At 40.6% G+C, this 17,364-nt stretch overlaps 1 protein-coding gene across 4 annotated transcripts in view; it reads right to left on the bottom strand.

Moving 5' to 3' along the window:
* MNAT1 (MNAT1 component of CDK activating kinase) overlaps positions 1-17,364 on the bottom strand; it is a 124,621-nt gene that overhangs the window by 29,435 nt on the left and 77,822 nt on the right. For 2 of the 4 annotated variants that reach the window (XM_056346974.1, XM_056346972.1), the window contains exon 7: positions 8,002-8,123. The exons of 1 other annotated variant lie outside the window; for it this stretch is intronic. In XM_056346974.1, the coding sequence (XP_056202949.1) occupies positions 8,002-8,123 (122 nt within the window). Of the gene's footprint in view, positions 1-804; positions 899-8,001; positions 8,124-17,364 lie in introns of all 4 variants that reach the window. One more of the 4 variants, XM_056346973.1, reaches the window with a different exon arrangement.

Raw genomic sequence — 17,364 nt, 5'->3', positions numbered from 1 at the left:
ACAATTTTTATTTGGAAGGTTGCTTTACAACTATGTTTATCAGTGTCAGAGTCAAGGAGATGCACAATTTATGGCTTTATTTTCCTCTTTAGGGGTCTATTTTGCTGGCTGTCCCACTCAGTCCAAGTATTTTTGTTATACATAACTCCCCCTTCCTAAAACAACAGCAAAGGGTCTCCTCTTTTCGGACTTCCTTCTTGCATTTTTATTACAAGGGATTCTTAAAGGACGCTCCTCAGCTTTCTACTTGAACTACAACTGAAAATAAATAATTAATGTAAGAGATCAGTGCACCTAAACAGACCCTTCAGGAAACAATCACAGTGTTTGCCTGGACTGCCCCAGAGCAACTCCTTGTCATGACCTCTCTCATTCTTTACAGAGCACGAGTGATGCTCAGATATTGATCAAAAGGAGGAGCTCTTCCTCTCAGCAATGGTCCTCAATGAGTTCCCATATTCTTTATGACCATCATCGCTAAGGTGTTCCTGCCTCTGTAGTGTAACACTGGGCTTAAAGAAAGCATCTGGGGGCTCTGTCCTGGAAAAGAACTACAAAACCTGAGGACACTGAGGCCCTTCTGTCACTGAAGTGAGAGGTAAGCTTGAAAAATCCCTCCTGCACATGCAAAACGTATTGTTTTTCTTGTGGCAACTACATAATTCTCAGTGCAATTATACATCTGGCTGCGGAGTCAGAGAAAGACTCAAAACAGGCAATATGATGGAGTGCAGGACAAGCAAGGAAGGAAAAAAGTACAGAAAAAGAAAATACTGAGCACAAAACTACTGACCTCAAACTTACCACATAAATTCAAAGAAGCAACAGAAGATCTGAAATTTAACTTCTGGCAAAATGTGTTTTTCTAAGCTGATGGAGAACAAATAAGGAATAAAGTCTGTGGACATAAAAAGTCACAGGAGAACCACACATAAACAGCGCTATCAATGCAGGAGATGAAGGGAAGGACGAAAGAAAAGTAGGGCTTTCAGTAACAGATAAGATCTACCACAGATGATCAGATACTTTTAAGTGGCTGGTAGTAACAAGGCTTTGATTGGGTGAGACAGGGTGCAGAAAATAGGGCATTTGGACCGCACAGTTGCTGGATGCCTCCCACCACGTTACAATACAACAGCAGCTTTGCCTGACACTGTTTTAGCTGCCTACTTAGCAGCATTGCCCCTGCACCTGCAGAGACAATTCAGGGTTTGCTTCCTACCAATTTCCAATAATAAAGCCAATATTATCATCCTGATTTTCTGAAGCAGTTGTAAATATTTACTGGTTAATCCTCTTGTGCAGTTTGCAAGACAATTCTCCATTCCTTATGTTAAGGCTCCAAATTATTTTTTCTTCATATTATATGTATTTTAATAAACGCATGATTTAGTATTCTGCAAGCCCACACTACAAAAAGACTATTCTGGAATAAATGGTATAATTACATTTCCTACAGCGACCTTGTAATCTCTTGAGTATTTATTCTAGACTAAACAGCCTTACTCAGCTGCCCTGTGTCTGATTGTCGATGAAAGAAGCTTGTTTGACAACTGCTTCGAGCAGAAACATATTTTTTCCATGATTGCATGAAAAAGTAAAAAAACATTTCCAGACCAGTATTCTGAGTACAGAGACTCATGTTAGATCGATGAGTTAATTCTGAATCCAAATGCCAACAAAAACAATTACTATGGACATTCTGCTGTCATGGCCAGCATTTGAGGTTAATTTAGTGGTACGTATACAACTACAGCCAGCTTCACATGTAAGAAACTTCATGGTGTATGCAGGCTTCCTTCTTTGTTTCTTTATATATTTTCCATATTCTCTGCTTTTATAACCCTCCTGAGACCTTTTACAGTTACAGAACCCACACTATACCCACAGGTGGGCGGGCAGGAAGCAAAACTCTCCATTTCATAAGCAGTCCACTTCTAATATATTCAATTGCTAATGACCTTGACAGAAGAGCTCCATGCAAAACACCATATACTACAGGGTGTCGTTTGAAATGTTCATAGACATTTCTGCCAGAAAGCTGATTTCTTAAACAGTAAGATTTCAGACTCACTAAAGGCTGTACTGCTTTCCTTGATTTCCATTCAGCTGGAAAAAATTGGTGCTAATCTACCTCCCCTATATTAAATTTGTGTCCTTCCAAACCCTACGACAAAACCTATAGAATTTCTGTAGTACACTAAAACAATACAACACAGTTTCTACATCAAATCAAATTAAGGTGGTTTACACACAGTTCTGTTTCCTTGTTCTATCCGCTCTTGAAAAAGACAGCACACTTGGCCATTTCACACCATTCCAAAGAAAGTGTACCCACACAGTACCTCTACTGTCATTCGCAGGTTTTTATTCAATCATTCATGATAAAATGAGCAAAAAATACTTCACTTCAAAAGGCTGTATGCAAATGTAGCTGTGACTTTAAATCAATAAGCACTTTTTACCTGCCAATTCTCATTCATTAGGCACCCGATTCAAAATGCATTGCAGCCGACAAATCTTTCTACTGAGGATCAGCCCCTGCAACAGGAGACACTGGGAAATTCAGACCATATGCCTTGGTAGGCAAGAGAATTCCAGCAAGGAGTGCAGCCCTCTACATGCCCTCCAAAGCAAGACAAGCTTTCAGTGCTCTTACTCAATCTTTTGACTCTGACTACTGAGCTTATTGAGAAACTATATTCTATTCAAAGGAGGAGAATGAATTCAGTGTTCAAAATCAACGGGCCAGAGCAGATCAAATAAGCCCTTCATTTGTGGCTTTTCTCCTTTTCCAAGATTCAAGAAATATCCACATACCCCAATGACAAAGAAAGCAGATGTGAAAAATCACCTGCTACAACTTTTAAAGCCCAGCAGTCCTGTCACCCATTCAAAATCAATTCTCAGTTATTTCACTGTCTTGAACCCAACACAGACACTGACAGGGTTTTAGCAAAAACTAATCCAGCCAAAGACCAGATTCAACTATAGTTTAAGAATAATTTGGAGAGCATCCTTACTATTGCCTCACTTAAAAAATAAAATCCCTATGATTGACAGCAAAGAAGTTACACGAGTCACTTCTGCATTAAGTGCCAGAACTCTACATGTGTTTCAAATTACACTACAACACTGTACAACAAAGAAATATGCAGAAACTTTCCACTTGAAATGAAGGTTAAAAATTTAATGCTAACAAAGCTCTAAGATATGAAATCAAACCTCCTCATCTTAATTCAAAATTTAAAATGACTGAGCCCTCCTACGCTAGGAAAAAAAGGAATGTATCAATCCCGTTGTTCGTTATAAATAGCACAGTGGGCTAAACTACATTTGTTGTATATACAGACTTCCACAGCACTCTGATTTTGCTCCAGTACTTACCCTCAACACTTACAATGGCATTTTGCTTAGATTTAAATTATCAGAGTGTATTACCTATCCTCATTAGTGTTCACCACTGAACTTCATTTTTTTGCATCATTTTTAAACAAAACAGTAATTAACTGGAGTGCTCCTAACAATGTGGTTATACGTGAAAACAAGTTGATAGAGAAGTCACATTATTCCCTAAAGAAAAGCAAAGATTTTTGGAGCAAACCTGATTTTTTTCACATATTCATATATAAATATATTCATCAAAATACATTAAAAAAAAAATCCTGTATTTGGGATGTATCTCTCCAGATAAAGTTAAGCAGGCAAACAAAATATTATTTTAAGCAGCTCAGGCTTGACTTGATTACAAGGTCTGCACAAAAATTCTCTATTAATGCAGAGAATTTAAGTGGAGCGCAAACGAATTTTTAATCTTACTTGTAAATTACCTCTGTTTTGCAGGAATGGTGAGAATAGGACTGGTGCCATGTTAAGAGTAAGATCCACTTGGGATTGCAAAAGACTGCTTCTAAACTGAGACATGAAGTTCACGCACCTTTACCCGAAATGTTAATTGCCTAAGCAGATTTTTGATTTATAGTCAGTTTAAGTAGCTTGTGTACTCCACAGCTGTAAATACTTGGTGTGAAAACACTGTGTGGCCACTCCTGCTAGCCATTCATACTTACATTTAATGCCAAGAATGTCTTTACATTTTTCAGGACCTCAAACAAACAGAATTTTGATCCTCACAGGATTTTTTGGTTTTGTGTTTGTTTGTGGGTTTTCTTTAATCGAACCTACATAACAAACATACATTTTTAAAACAACAAACCAATTCCCATCCCCATCCTGTTTTGGTCTCTCGCTACTTGGTATGTCAGAGTTTGTTGTATTTTTCATCTCTTTTGTTTCGCACTAAGAAAAATCCAGACCTCCAACCACACAAATTCAGTAAGCTCAACTAAAATATTAGAAGAAACAACACCAAAAAAAAGGCAGGGTGGGGAAGACAGGCTTTTTTTTACCCCTCGAAGAAAACCTTGAAGTAATGGCAGCGAGTGCCTGAGCATCCAGGCAGTCATGCTCTCTCTTACAACCACACACCTCTGCTCCCCAAAAGCCAAGCAAAGTCCCACAGCCTTGCAATGACTTTTGCAGTTCAACAGATTTGGATGAGTTTGAACCAAAAGATGACACTCCCCATTTTTGCCAAACTACACCAGCCTAGCCATTTCTGGTGATGGCAGAAGTGCCAGTAGGCCACTGATAAGACTGTGCTCTCTAACATGACTCCCATTAGCAGGTTGCCTTCAACTCTACCCAGAAACCAACATTTTCCCAATGCGTGTCACTGAACACTTCAGTAATTTAGAGTAGTGACCATTAGTTGTCATGGAAGGACAGGCAGCTGTGGAGCCTGCCTCCAAGATGGGTATGTTACAGTCATTCAAAACTCCACTTGTCTCCAGGGGTGGTACCCTACAGATGGGAGATGCTCATATGTCTTCTCCCTTTCTTCAAGTCACATTTCCACTTGACTGCTGAGTCAGGCATGAGCTGGTTCTCCAGCTTTACCACCTAGATCAAACCATCACCAACCTGGCACACTCAAGTATGTATTCATGGGACCATCAGCCATTGAGACTTTCTTGCAGTAACCCCACAGACATATAGTCAAGGCAATTTCTGAGAGAGGCTGGCTCCGAGAAAGCTTCACTCCCCCCTGCCATGAGGTTAAATACTGTCTACAACTTAAGTGTCATACATGTTGCTCCCAGAAAGCCGTGTAATTCAGGATTATCGCCTATATTTCATTACTTCCAGAAAATATTCCTCCATTTAAAAAAAGGAAATTATACCAATCATTTCTGTTGGGGCTGGGGTGCGGGGAATCTATTTCTTCATTATTCTCAGACTTCCAACACAATAGCAAATAAATGCATCAATAAGGATGTTAATGCTTTTCTGCAGTACACAGAAAATGTACAACCCCAAGAGAAACTGAAAACAAATTTCTAAGACCAGTTTGAACATAAATTTCGTTTTTTCACAAAACATGCAAAATCCACACAGAAGAGCAGTGAGAGGATGCCAAATCAAGTTTATTGGACTGTATGCAAAGTTTTTTGTAAGCCTAACGAGAAAATAATACAAGTCATCTTAAAAAGCATTTTTCTTTAATTATATAAGATCCCTAACAAATGTTCTAAATGATCCCTTAAGGATTCGTCCTTTTTCTTGCTCTTCTTACTAAAAGCCTCCTTGCTAGCTCTCTCCTTCATTACAGCAGTTTACTAATAAAAGCAACACTGATGCTGAAACCTGAAGCGAGTCCTGCAGAAGGTACGAGGTTAAGACATGAATATTCAAAAAGCCCATTCTACTGAGCGTTTCAAAGACAATAAAATGTTATCTTTAAAAAAAAAGGTCAATAAATTATTCTACCAGAAGTGAATTAACTCCAGGTTGGCAATATCTTTGCAATAATTCTGGCTCCAGCAACTCAGATAACAGCCGGCACATTTAAGGGAACTATTTAGCAGCAATAAATAGCCAGACTGCAAAATTATTAACAAGAACGTGAAAAGAGGGAGAAACAAGGGGGGGGGGGGGAAATCAAATAAATTTAGATTTAACCTGTCCTTATATGAGTGCAAATGAAGTGGAAACTAAAAATCTTTAGCAGGAGTGGATAACCTTGCGCCCAGCTCTTCTGCCTCACCCAGGCAGCTGTATGCAGCTGCCTGAAAAACCCCCAAGCAGGGACGGAGGCACATTAGTTAAGCATTCATCATCAACAGGAAATGCGCGCGAGTTCATATAAACACAGCAACACAAATCTATAAACCAGCAGCCTCACATGGTTTAAGGTATTTCAGGCACCCCACGGAATAGGGTTAGAGTTGTACCGGCTGGGAACCCAAAGCATCAATGTATTTGTTTTGGAATTGTAAACAGCCTCAGAAGAACTCTTCTGGTGGGTACCCACCTATGCACCTCCCCTTACTAACACAGGCACCCAGCACCCCTGCCGCTCTTAACTCTTTCATCGCCTCCACGGCCAAGCCGAACAACCCTGGCTGTTCATGCGCAGAGGAGTAAAATGACACGTGTGTCAAAACGTCTCCAAGAACAGACCCATCTGTGAGCACTGTTTGCAAACCCTGCCCAAATACATTCACACACAGATGCTGCAATGCAATATTTAATGGACTTTTTTTATTCCCCCCTGCCTCAAGGTGTTGGGTTGCCTTTAAACTGGTGTCACAGGCAATCCCATGGCACAGACACGGATTGAACAGGGCTCCTTCCAGATCTGGACACCAGCACTCACTTTACAAGGGCAGACAAAGGGACAAGGACTGGGAATCCTCCCTGCACAAGTCACACACACACCCCCCCCAAACATTTCAACTTGTGATGAGGCTTAGGGCTCAGAGGGTCTCAAAGCTCGCCTCACATTGGAGGTCCCTCACAGCTGCGCTCCATCCAAACAGGTGGTGAAGGCTAAAATCTGACTCTGCCCAAGTTTAAACTGCTAATTAATATTTGGTCTCAGAAGTTTGGTATCAGATAATAGAAGTCATAGGCATCAGAAGGACACAAATAATAAAAACGGAGACAACCTCAGCTCCAGACAGCCTTAAATTTTCTGAAGCACCATGAGATTGCTTAAAAATCTACCTACCTCTGTCATTTTCTGGATGAGGTACATCTCTTGTGCCAGCGAATTAGATGAGATTCCTGTTTGGATTTCGGTGCTCTCTGAAACTGCATACTAAATTGTCTCAACATCATTCAGTACTTTGTGGCTTCAGTTTTCCCATATTGCACAGTCAAACACAAACTGTTATTTTTTAAACTCTTTCTTGCCTTGCACATTTGTTCTGCCACATAGTTCTCCAGGTACTGTAAGTGCTGTTGTCTTTGAAAGTTAGGCCATGACAAGTTGGGTGACACTCACTATCCCAGTAGCTACACATTTTCAGGTGGCGTTTCAGCTACAAACACGTCTCTAGAGAGCAGACACATCACTTTTGGACTTCCCAGCCTCCATTAACCAGGCACAGCAGGCTCCATACTCCCTTCCAAACATGACTGCACACCACAATGCCACCAAGCTGCTGGACCAGCCCAGCATTATATTTTTTGACAAAGTTAAGATCTGTGCTTCATTTCTCACAAATGCAGTTTGACTGCAGACAACAGTCGACAAGTAAATCTACCCTTTTCCATGGCACTCAGCCCAACTTTAATATTTTTACTGGCTTACAGCTGGGTAAATTAAGCCCCAGATTTTTATTTATTTATTTTTTAATACCGTGCAACTGAAAATGAACAGCTACTTCACTATGACTGCCAAGGACAACCTTAAAAACACTAATGCAATCCAGTCCAGCTCTCAATAGGTCTATAAAGGCTAGAGGACCAAAATTTTCAGCTTATCCACCCAAACAAAATGTTGGTTGGGCAGGAAGTCTAGTATTTCGTTAAGATCCTTAATAAAAAAAAAAAAAAAAAAAAAAAAAAGACCCCTACGTGCTAGCAAACCGAAGATGGTAACAGTCCCAGCTATAATGCCATGAAATAGGAATTAAAACTTGCAGTGTTACTTACCCCAGCCTGCCCAGCATTTCAAGTTCTGGAACCTGTGGTCCATATGTCTCCACTTGCAGAGGCTGATACTCATACAAAGTTTCCTCTAGCTTCTGAACAGGAGCTAGTGAAATATGCTGACCCTGTTTAAAAAAAAAAAATTCACATACCAGGTCAAGGTTTTGTTTTGACAGTTTTAAAATGCAATTCAAGAACAAGCTTATACCATTAACCTGGCCCAGACAAAGACCATCCCATTAAGAACATACTGTCTACTGTATCACCCACTCCTTCATGATTTAATTTTTTTACTGGGATCTACAGCTTGCAAGTCATGTTTCATTAGCTGTAACTTTGGAGGAGGTAAGAGGAAAGGGGGAAGTTCTATTGAAACAAGGTTACTATCAGAGAGTACAGCTGCTTTCAGTGTCACTATTATTATTAGGTAAAAATTTCATTTATCAGAAGTAATATCAAACAAAAGTCTCTGAGCAACCCTATTTGATTCCGTAATCAACGATTTCCTGAAAGCCCTAATGAGAAAGGGAAACCGCTTTCATTTCTCTCTGCAGGCTTTGTAAGCTCCCATACATAATAGCTCTCAAAATAAGACTTTTACAGCACAATACAATTAATTCATTCAGCAAATTCCCATTTGTTTCATAACTAAAAATATAGAAACACACAAACATAAACCTTTCATTCCAGATGGTACTTTTGCAAGCCCTTTAGACCACTGAGAAACAGCTAGACATTTCCCCCACCCCTCCAAGCTCCTATCATTCCGAGCCCTCACAAAACAGGAGACTTGTGGCTAGGAAGGAGGGGTCAGGAGGATATGAGATAGAGCCAAAGTTAACAGATGTTGCTGCGTGACATTCTACACTGATTTGTTGATCTTTCACACAGTTTCAATTTTCTCCTGTATTCTATGGTGCTCACAAAAATTAGCAGCAGCAGCAAAAAGACACAGCACTATGAGCTCCCCCGAAACAGCCTGGCTTCCCCTGCCGAAACTGAGCTTCACATCTGCAAAACGCAGGAATTTAGGAAAGTAGTAGTATTGTTTTTGTAGACATTTTGTCTGCAACAGGAGATCGGAAGCTTTCCACGGTGTAATGCCATGTATAACCCTGGCTCCCACTGGTGATCACTTACTGAGCTCACTTCCCTGGGGCCACTCATATAAGCATCTACTCCCTCAAGTGGAAACTAAAGGCTCCTAATGTGGGACATCAGGTTAAAATTAACTAAAGAGGGGGGAAAAAAAAAAAAAGTCAGTAGAAGGGGAAAGCTGTTAATTAAATTTGTGGTTGAAGACAGTGACCTTTCTGAATTTGGAGCATAGATATTTTTGTTTAGAGAGCTGCAGAAAATAGCTAAGAAAATTGAAGAGGTAAGTCCTTGAGAAGTATCATGGATCTAGGCCGATCTCTATGGAAATAGCAGCAGCTCAAGTTTTCCATTGAAAGGGCTCTGTATGCGTGGTAACAACAGATAGTTCACTGCCTGGGAGCCTGGAGGGGCTGCTGCTATCACCAGGTGATAGTCTCCTGAAAGCAAAACGTGGTGAAAAAAGTTCTGAAGTCAACCGTGAGTCACTCCAACTTTCATGGTTACCATACTGTTATTTCTGTGCCACAAACTACTGCTGCAACATTAAAAGCAGGCAACCACACATTAAAAAAAAAAAGGTAAGAAAACAAAGGTTAAAAATTCAGCTTTAATGCAACTTCACAGTATTTTAGAACAAACGCAGGGTCTTTTTGTATTGCTAGAAGTTGTCAATTTACAATCTATTCAAGTTCATGAAAATACTATACTTTGTAAGTACATTTATGTGGGCATGTTACACCCACCTTAAGAAATTAATGTTTAAATACTTTTGGATTTTAATTTAACAGTATCTTTGTCTTTAACCAAACCGAAAAGAAAGAAATACCAACAATTTACATGTGGACACCCTCATCTAGTGAGCAAAAAAGTGCCAGTCTTTCCAAATCCAGAGCAATTTTGTTCCAGTCATAGAAAAGAAAATTCAGTTTCAGGCAAAGATCAAAACCATGATAAATATTTTTGGAAATTACTTGTGTGTGGAAAAAGGGAGCAGCTCAGATTGCAGAAGCCACATCTCTGGAGGGCATCACCAGAACAGCTGCTCGCTGTTAGTGGAGTTGCCACTGATGCATTCCTAACACTTTTTTTAACGAGAGTGACTTCTCCCAACACTGGCCAAGAGACACATGAAGGCTACTGACAAATGGACCAGGCTCATCACAAGCCTCTTTACCCATCACCCTTTACGCTGCTACAGATGCCATCCCCGGGAACTCCTGGAAGGACAGGATGAAAACGTTTCATTAGTTTTTCTCTCTTTTTGGAATTCCTAAGGTGCCAGAGGTCAGAAGGGACCGCAATGGTCATTTACTCTCAGATGATCAACCAGTAACTGTAAAGGAGCTGCCTATGAATGACTGGGAGGCTGGCTGGTCAGCACATCAGCTGTATGGTGGGCACCAGCCTATGGATCATGGGGAAGCCAGTGGAACCATGGCAGGACCTTTCTGTGAGGTGTGGTATTGCAAAAACAACACACTGTGGTGGCCTGGAGAGCAGCAGTAGATCATCATCAGAAGAGCAGCACAGAGAAACTGTCCGTCCTTTAGCTGGTTTGACCTCATGTCCAGCACAGGTCAGGATATTTTGCTTTCCTGTACAAAGCCCAAACACTCGCAGTTCAGCCAAAGCACCTTCTTTTGAAAGACATCCAACCTAGACTTAAAGATTTCAAATCATAAAGGTCCAGGCACATCCCTTAGATAAGTTGTTCCAATAGTTAATTATTCTCACCATTAAATATTGGCAGCTCATTTCTTGTTCATCAAGATCAGTTTCAAAGCACTGGCTCTCTCCTACATCTTTCTCACTTACACCCTGGGCCAAGGTGCAAGCATTAGGAACCACTACGTACTTTTGCACGGCACAACGACTGCACTGGTTTGTGTCCAGCCAGCAGATCCGTACCTCGAGGAGGCTGTGCAGCTTTATGACACAGCTCGTTTGGTTTTATTTCCCAAAATCACATCTTTAGCTGATGGGCTTTGGCAACATGGATTACATTCCACTTAGCAAAGCGGGGGGGGGGGGGGGGGGGGGGGTGGGGGGTGGCGGGCAGTGAGGGAACCACAACTGGCTGATGTTCCTGCCCTATAGCTGTCTGGTCTTTAGGTAAAGGCTTTTTCCTATAAACTGGATTTTCATCTGCCTTGATTTGGGAAAGGGTTACATGGAAGTGTAAGTTATGACACGCATTCCCACCCGAAAGGGCCCGAAGCCTGGTCAAGCTCTGCAATCACATCAGCTCTGTAGATGTTTTGGACACGAACAGGCTGTATAGACACTGCCAACCCCTTGCAATGCAAGTACAGCAGCGTGGCCGTGCAGGCTCCTGAGCTCACGGGCTTCCAAGTTGTTTAGCCCTGAACAGGTTACAGTGTGTTCACAACCCTGGGTATGACAGATCTGTGCAAAAAGGCTGGGATGGAAACATATGAAAACTTACTGGTGAAAAGTGTTGCCTTTCCTATTTCCACTGATATTGGGATAAGGTGCATTTACAAAAAAATCTTATTGAAGTTAAAAGGCTCAATTTGGCCAATATTGTCTCAGTTAAAAGCCATCTGGCCAGTAGCATCTCGGTTTTGTGTCTCTGCCCTGAGTGGTCCCTAGTCATTTCATTAAGTGACTGGTATAAGAGGGAAGCTGTTGTGTAACTTTAGAGAGATCACAAAAGACAATAACTGTTACTTAGGGCTTACACAGCATTTTTACAGATTCAAAGACCATTTCACATCTATGAGGTAAGATTTTCATATTTCCTGTATTCCACCTAGACAGCCAGCCTTACCTCTTTCCAGCATTAGGAGGCATTTATCAGCATGCTAAAACCAAAATGAAAGCAGCAGGTCCAAGATCCTGCCTTTTGCATTGCTTTCTCCTGACAAACCCAAGATCTGACGTTGTGGTCATGGGTAAGTATTTCTAATTCCCCTTGGATGTCGTAATGTTTGTGTAAAAGAAGCTGACAGCATCCAAATGGAGATAGAAAAGGCTTCCAAGAACACAGACAACAGATTTTCCTGCCTCCTCTCTCTCCCACCCCTATCTTCGTGGCATAAGAGCTTTTTCTCTGGGATTATTTTAGGCACCGTAGCTGTCTATTACATTTTGGAATGCATGGAACCACAAAACACACTGCTAATTAGAAGAAAGGCATTTGCTTATCCTTACGACTTTGTTTATGTAAAAGACTGCACAGCAATGGATTTGTGAGCAACTGATTTTCCATTCATGTACTATATGGTTTTAGATGAGAAAAATACAGGATTAAACTGGGAGGGAGGGTCAACAACATCTTTACATTACAAATAAAACTGACTGGGTGATATACTGTTTACTATCCTAGACACACTGTTTGAGACATATCTCAGTTAAAAAATAAGAAACAGAAGCAGTAGCCAATTTTTGTTTTAGGCTGTGATACAACATGGCATTAAGGAAAAAAAGCCATGGATTACATACAGAAAAGAGCTGCCCCTGCAGTGACAAGGGGCTTATTTTAAACAAAATCAATGTCTTTTAGGAAGAGTCACAAATATTAAGAGCATCAAAATTACAGTGTTTCAGTGCACCTTTCACAAAGGGATTTGGGGAGAGACTCTTGGCAAATGCTAGGTATTTGCCTGCCAGCAAAAAGAGGTTATTTTAGAACACAACGTCCAGAAGTATCAGCTCAAGGTGCAGTGTTCACACTTCTTCCCATCCTGTCATCTCTCCCCTTCCCCATCTCCAAAATGACACTGCCTTCCTTCATCTCCTTCTCTTGGCAGCAAAAAGAAATAACAACTGACAGGCTTCTCTGAAATCTCTCAAGTGCCAAGGAGGTGGAGAAAGGAGACTGACACCAAAAATGCACTAGTAGGGGAAAGAGGAGGAACAGCTATGCCACAAAAACATCCCCAGGCAAGAGACAGAAGCCAGAGATTGGGGTCAGTAAAACTTGTCCAGACAAAGCATGTTTCTGTACTAGAAGTGGCTGGACTAGATGATGTTGCCAATCTTTTTGCTTTTTTAATTTCTCTCTGCTTAGGAACTTACTCAGGTCTGCTATTACCACACTACCAGAACACAGCACCTCAGGTTACAGAAATAGCAGTATTTGTGCACTACATCACAACACTGCATTAAGTCAATTTGCAGTAATAATACCTATATTTAATTCTTTTCACCACCAGGTCTCCCTCCCCAGCCTGGACTAAGGAGCACACAGCCAGCTGAGACAAAAACCAACAAATGAGCACCATGGGATGCCAGGGCATGACACTGCTAAAACACACCCTCAACATCACTTTGATTGTATGCAGCATGATGGAGTGGTTAACAAAGACCCTTTTTGATACACCAGCATCCGAGTGTGTAATTATCCCAATGCTTTCAAGTGAATGTTAAAACAGAACTATAAATTCCTTGAATTTTTCAATATAAGTAGTCTTAGGAAACTATTTTACTGTTAAACTCACAACAGAATTCAAGTTCTGGAAAGATTTCATTTAACAGAATTTCTTACAGAACAATAGTAATGTAAATAGCTTAAGCAACATGGCCTGAGCCAAAAGCTAAGTTGTTTGGTTTAGGTTTTTTTCTCCAGTATTCACCCTCCCAATTCACTATTGACAAATCCATGTCAGCAATGCTAATATGGCTTTCTGATTCTCATTAACTACTTTGACTACAGTGACACTCAGGAAAAGAAGAATTAAAACTGATAGATTTGGAGGGCTCAGTTAATATTATCTTAACCTTTACCCTCCATGCCTTCCACAGCTTTTTTAAATAAACATGAAGAATGTCAAACTAAAATGCATAATTCCATTCTTTAGCCTAAAATTCCTGTGCAAGTGAGGCTTTTCCAAAGACTTAAGTATCTGAAACCAACTGCTCTTTCTTCTGCTCTTGACAACAATAAATCCAATTTCTTTATTCAATTATGAAAAGTGCTATGAGGATATCCCAGTAGTAAAACAGAAAGAAAACAAATGATCTGACAGAAACCAACAAAATCAACTTATTCCTGTTGTTCTCGAAAACAGAGTGGCTACATGTGTCAGGACAAGAGATACAAGGTTGTCACATACACCCCCTTCCCTGTGGGGTAGATTATTTCAAATGTTTAGTAACGATCTGACTAAATATAGACTTATTTTTCCTCCACAGTAACTTAATTTGATTTTTGGGTGCCAAAACAAATTTAAAAGATGTGCTTTCTTCAGGAATGGCAGAAATAAAGTATGGGATCAACAGCACCTACAAAACTCTTAAGGACGGTCACATATATGTGATTTGTTACACACAATTACCTGGGAAATTAACCGCAAAGCAACACTGGCTAAATCACACCATCAGTTCTACTTGCGTCCAAAATTTTCCTCTACAACTTTCTGACATAAGTAATTACCTGACCACACTTATCTTTAAGCTCCAGCCAAAAAGCCCCATTCCTCTAATCTCTCAGAAGACAGCTCAGGTCCATCTAACATGCCAAAATACAGTTCTTCCAGGAGAGTGCCAGCACGGGAAGATTTAAAGAGTACTCTCTTCACAGAAAAGCCCAGTGTCCTTTCTTCAAACCAATGGATCACAGCGCCTGTTTGGTACTGTCCTCTCCAGCACTGTCTGCTGAAGCCCAGTTTAGGATTCAGGAGATAGTCTGGATGTTTGCTGCAACAAGTCACTCACTTGTTTTCAGCCGAGACTCGAGAGTTCTGGCAGGAACTGCCAAGCTTTCCTCAAAATCTCCAGCGCTGTTCAAAGGACAGCCTGGCACACAAGACAGCATCATTTTTGGAAACAGAAAATTAAAACACAACAGCATTTTCACGTAACTAATAAACCCACTGGTCACCCTTCTGGTTTTCAGCACTCTGTTCTCTATCTTGTTCCAAACTTGGTCTTGGCTCTTATGGGCTTAACTCACTTCTGTGCAGTCCACCTTACTGTACACAGAAGTTCAAATGCTTCTGCACCTTTTGTTCTGGTTCCCAGGACCTCTACCTTGCACACGGCATCTGACCACATTCAGCTAGACTGAACAGCCATGCCATGAACTGGCTGCTGTGTGGTATTCGGGCACCCTGGGCACGCCAATTGCATTCGTAAACCTGTCAACTCACACAATTCTTTTTCCTACTGTGGCTTTCACAGGGCTGGAGACGGCCCTTCTCAGCGTACAACTATAGGTTCTTGCCATTCTCCAGGGACAACATTTCACCGCAGATGACTCAAAGTCGATGCTGTGTTCAGTTTGTTATGCCAGCTCCCAATGTGCTATGTCAGTAATACAACATTAAGCAAAATTAAGCAAACTTTTGTTGCATCTCTACCACCAAACTGCTGGAGCCTTGGTCATTTTGATTTGACTATCAACAAAGCACAAGCTCTGCAGTAGCCAGCCTAATTACTGGATTAAAGGCTTTAATATAGCATTGTTTTAACTACCCTTTTAAGGGCCCAATTTTTCAAGGGACATGAAGTAGAAATCAATCTGACAAATGCCACCTTGTGTATCGAGACGCATAACGCTAAGAAAGGGACAGACACACCAGCGGAGATCAGAACACAGCAATAACTGCACATCACTCACCGTCCAGCAACAATTGTTTGAGTCTTAGTACAGCTCAATCTACCGGTATTCCTATTTTGTTGCATTAAGCTGAGTGTTACGCTGATATGATCCCTCCATTAAGCAAGAAAGTTATTTAGGAATTCCTAGAGAACAGTAAACTTCAAAAATTAGCTGCTTTATTAGTAAAACAGAAGCTCATAACCATACATCACTGTACTCCACTATCTGTTCTTTCCTGGGATCCTCGAAAGCTGCTTCCCCCCCATCCAAACAGCCACAGCTACACAACATCGTTTTTAAGGAATGTAGAGTCTGATGGATGACTTAAAAAGAAAGACTGCTTAAAATAACAAAACTGAACAGAAAGCTGACCTCAGTCTGTGGAAGATGAGAAACTGCGTGTGTGTGAAAGTCAGAGACATATTCCCTGTTTTACTGAGCATACACACAGCCTAGACCCAGATAACTGTTGATAAAGATGCAGAACATCACATTCAGCATGGCTTATGTCAGCCTGATAAAGAGAAGAAATAAAGTGAGATTCCTTGAATAGCTACATTTTAAGGAGGGACTGCTAAAGGTCGATAATCTTCTGACAAAAGAAAACAGAGAAGTTTTTATAGCAAGAGGGACTGAAAAAAAGGCATAAAATATGAAGAAAAGGACAATACAGGCAGATGAACAGAAAAACACAAATAGAAAAGGAAAAACAGGAAGAGAAGACAAGGAATTATTAGAAACAGGCAAAAATATAAGAAGAAAGCATTTAGAAAAACTGAAGTCTAAAGTAAAAAAATTCAAGTGTCAGAGATGAGCTGTACGTGATACATCCTCACAGTATTTGTGTGCTACATTTACTACAAGTTTTAAATGAAAACAGCAACCTCTTAATATATTTAGAAATTACTACGTTTAACATAAAGCGGAAGGTAGTTTATTTCTAGCCTGTTTTCCTAATGTGCGTGCAGAGCATGCAAGTAGACATTAGCTGATTATTCTGGGTACAGGAAGAGACACTGCAAACCTAACAGTTGACAGCACTGCTTTGAAAAATACACATTAAAAATGCAGTTGCTTCTACCCCAGGGAGTTTTCTTGTTTAGTTTGAAAAAAATTAATCTGCACAAAACAGTCTTTTGTCCTTCCAGCGAGGTTTAATTTCTTTCCGTGCAAGTTTCCATCTACGGTTTAGGTGACTATATCAAAATGATGCTTAAATCTGAACCACAGACACAACAGCTTTTAAAGATGTGTATACTTCCAACGGCACCTGAATTTTAGCAGCACTTTGGTCAGGATTCACAGAAGTTCACAGGATCAGAAAGTCTTATTTGTAAGCCCTGGCTGGTCCAGAGGGTGTTGCAGAAAGTCCCTCCACGTACCGAAGAACTACCATGGCCTTCCGCATCACTCGAGTTTCAGCAGCTATACCTTTGTAACTCCTTAAAGCACAGTAACCAGGAACATCTAAGGGATCCTTAGGACAAAGAAAAGGGAATGGTTCCTGCCATGAAAAATCTACCATCTCACTTAGAGAAAACAGAAGCTGGCAGCAAAACAGCAATACAATCACATGGCAATTTCACTTAGTCCCAGAAAAATCCTATTTATCTATTTATAAAATAAAGAGATGCCTCATCTGTTTCATCTTGGTCACTGGCTCCTTTGTGAAACCTTTTGCTAAAGCAAGTGTCGCCACAGAT

This window comes from Falco biarmicus, chromosome 7 (genome assembly GCF_023638135.1).
Source record: "Falco biarmicus isolate bFalBia1 chromosome 7, bFalBia1.pri, whole genome shotgun sequence".
Taxonomy (NCBI): Eukaryota; Metazoa; Chordata; class Aves; order Falconiformes; family Falconidae; genus Falco; species Falco biarmicus.
Note: the sequence above shows the minus strand (reverse complement) of the source record. Positions and strands in the feature narration are given on the sequence as shown.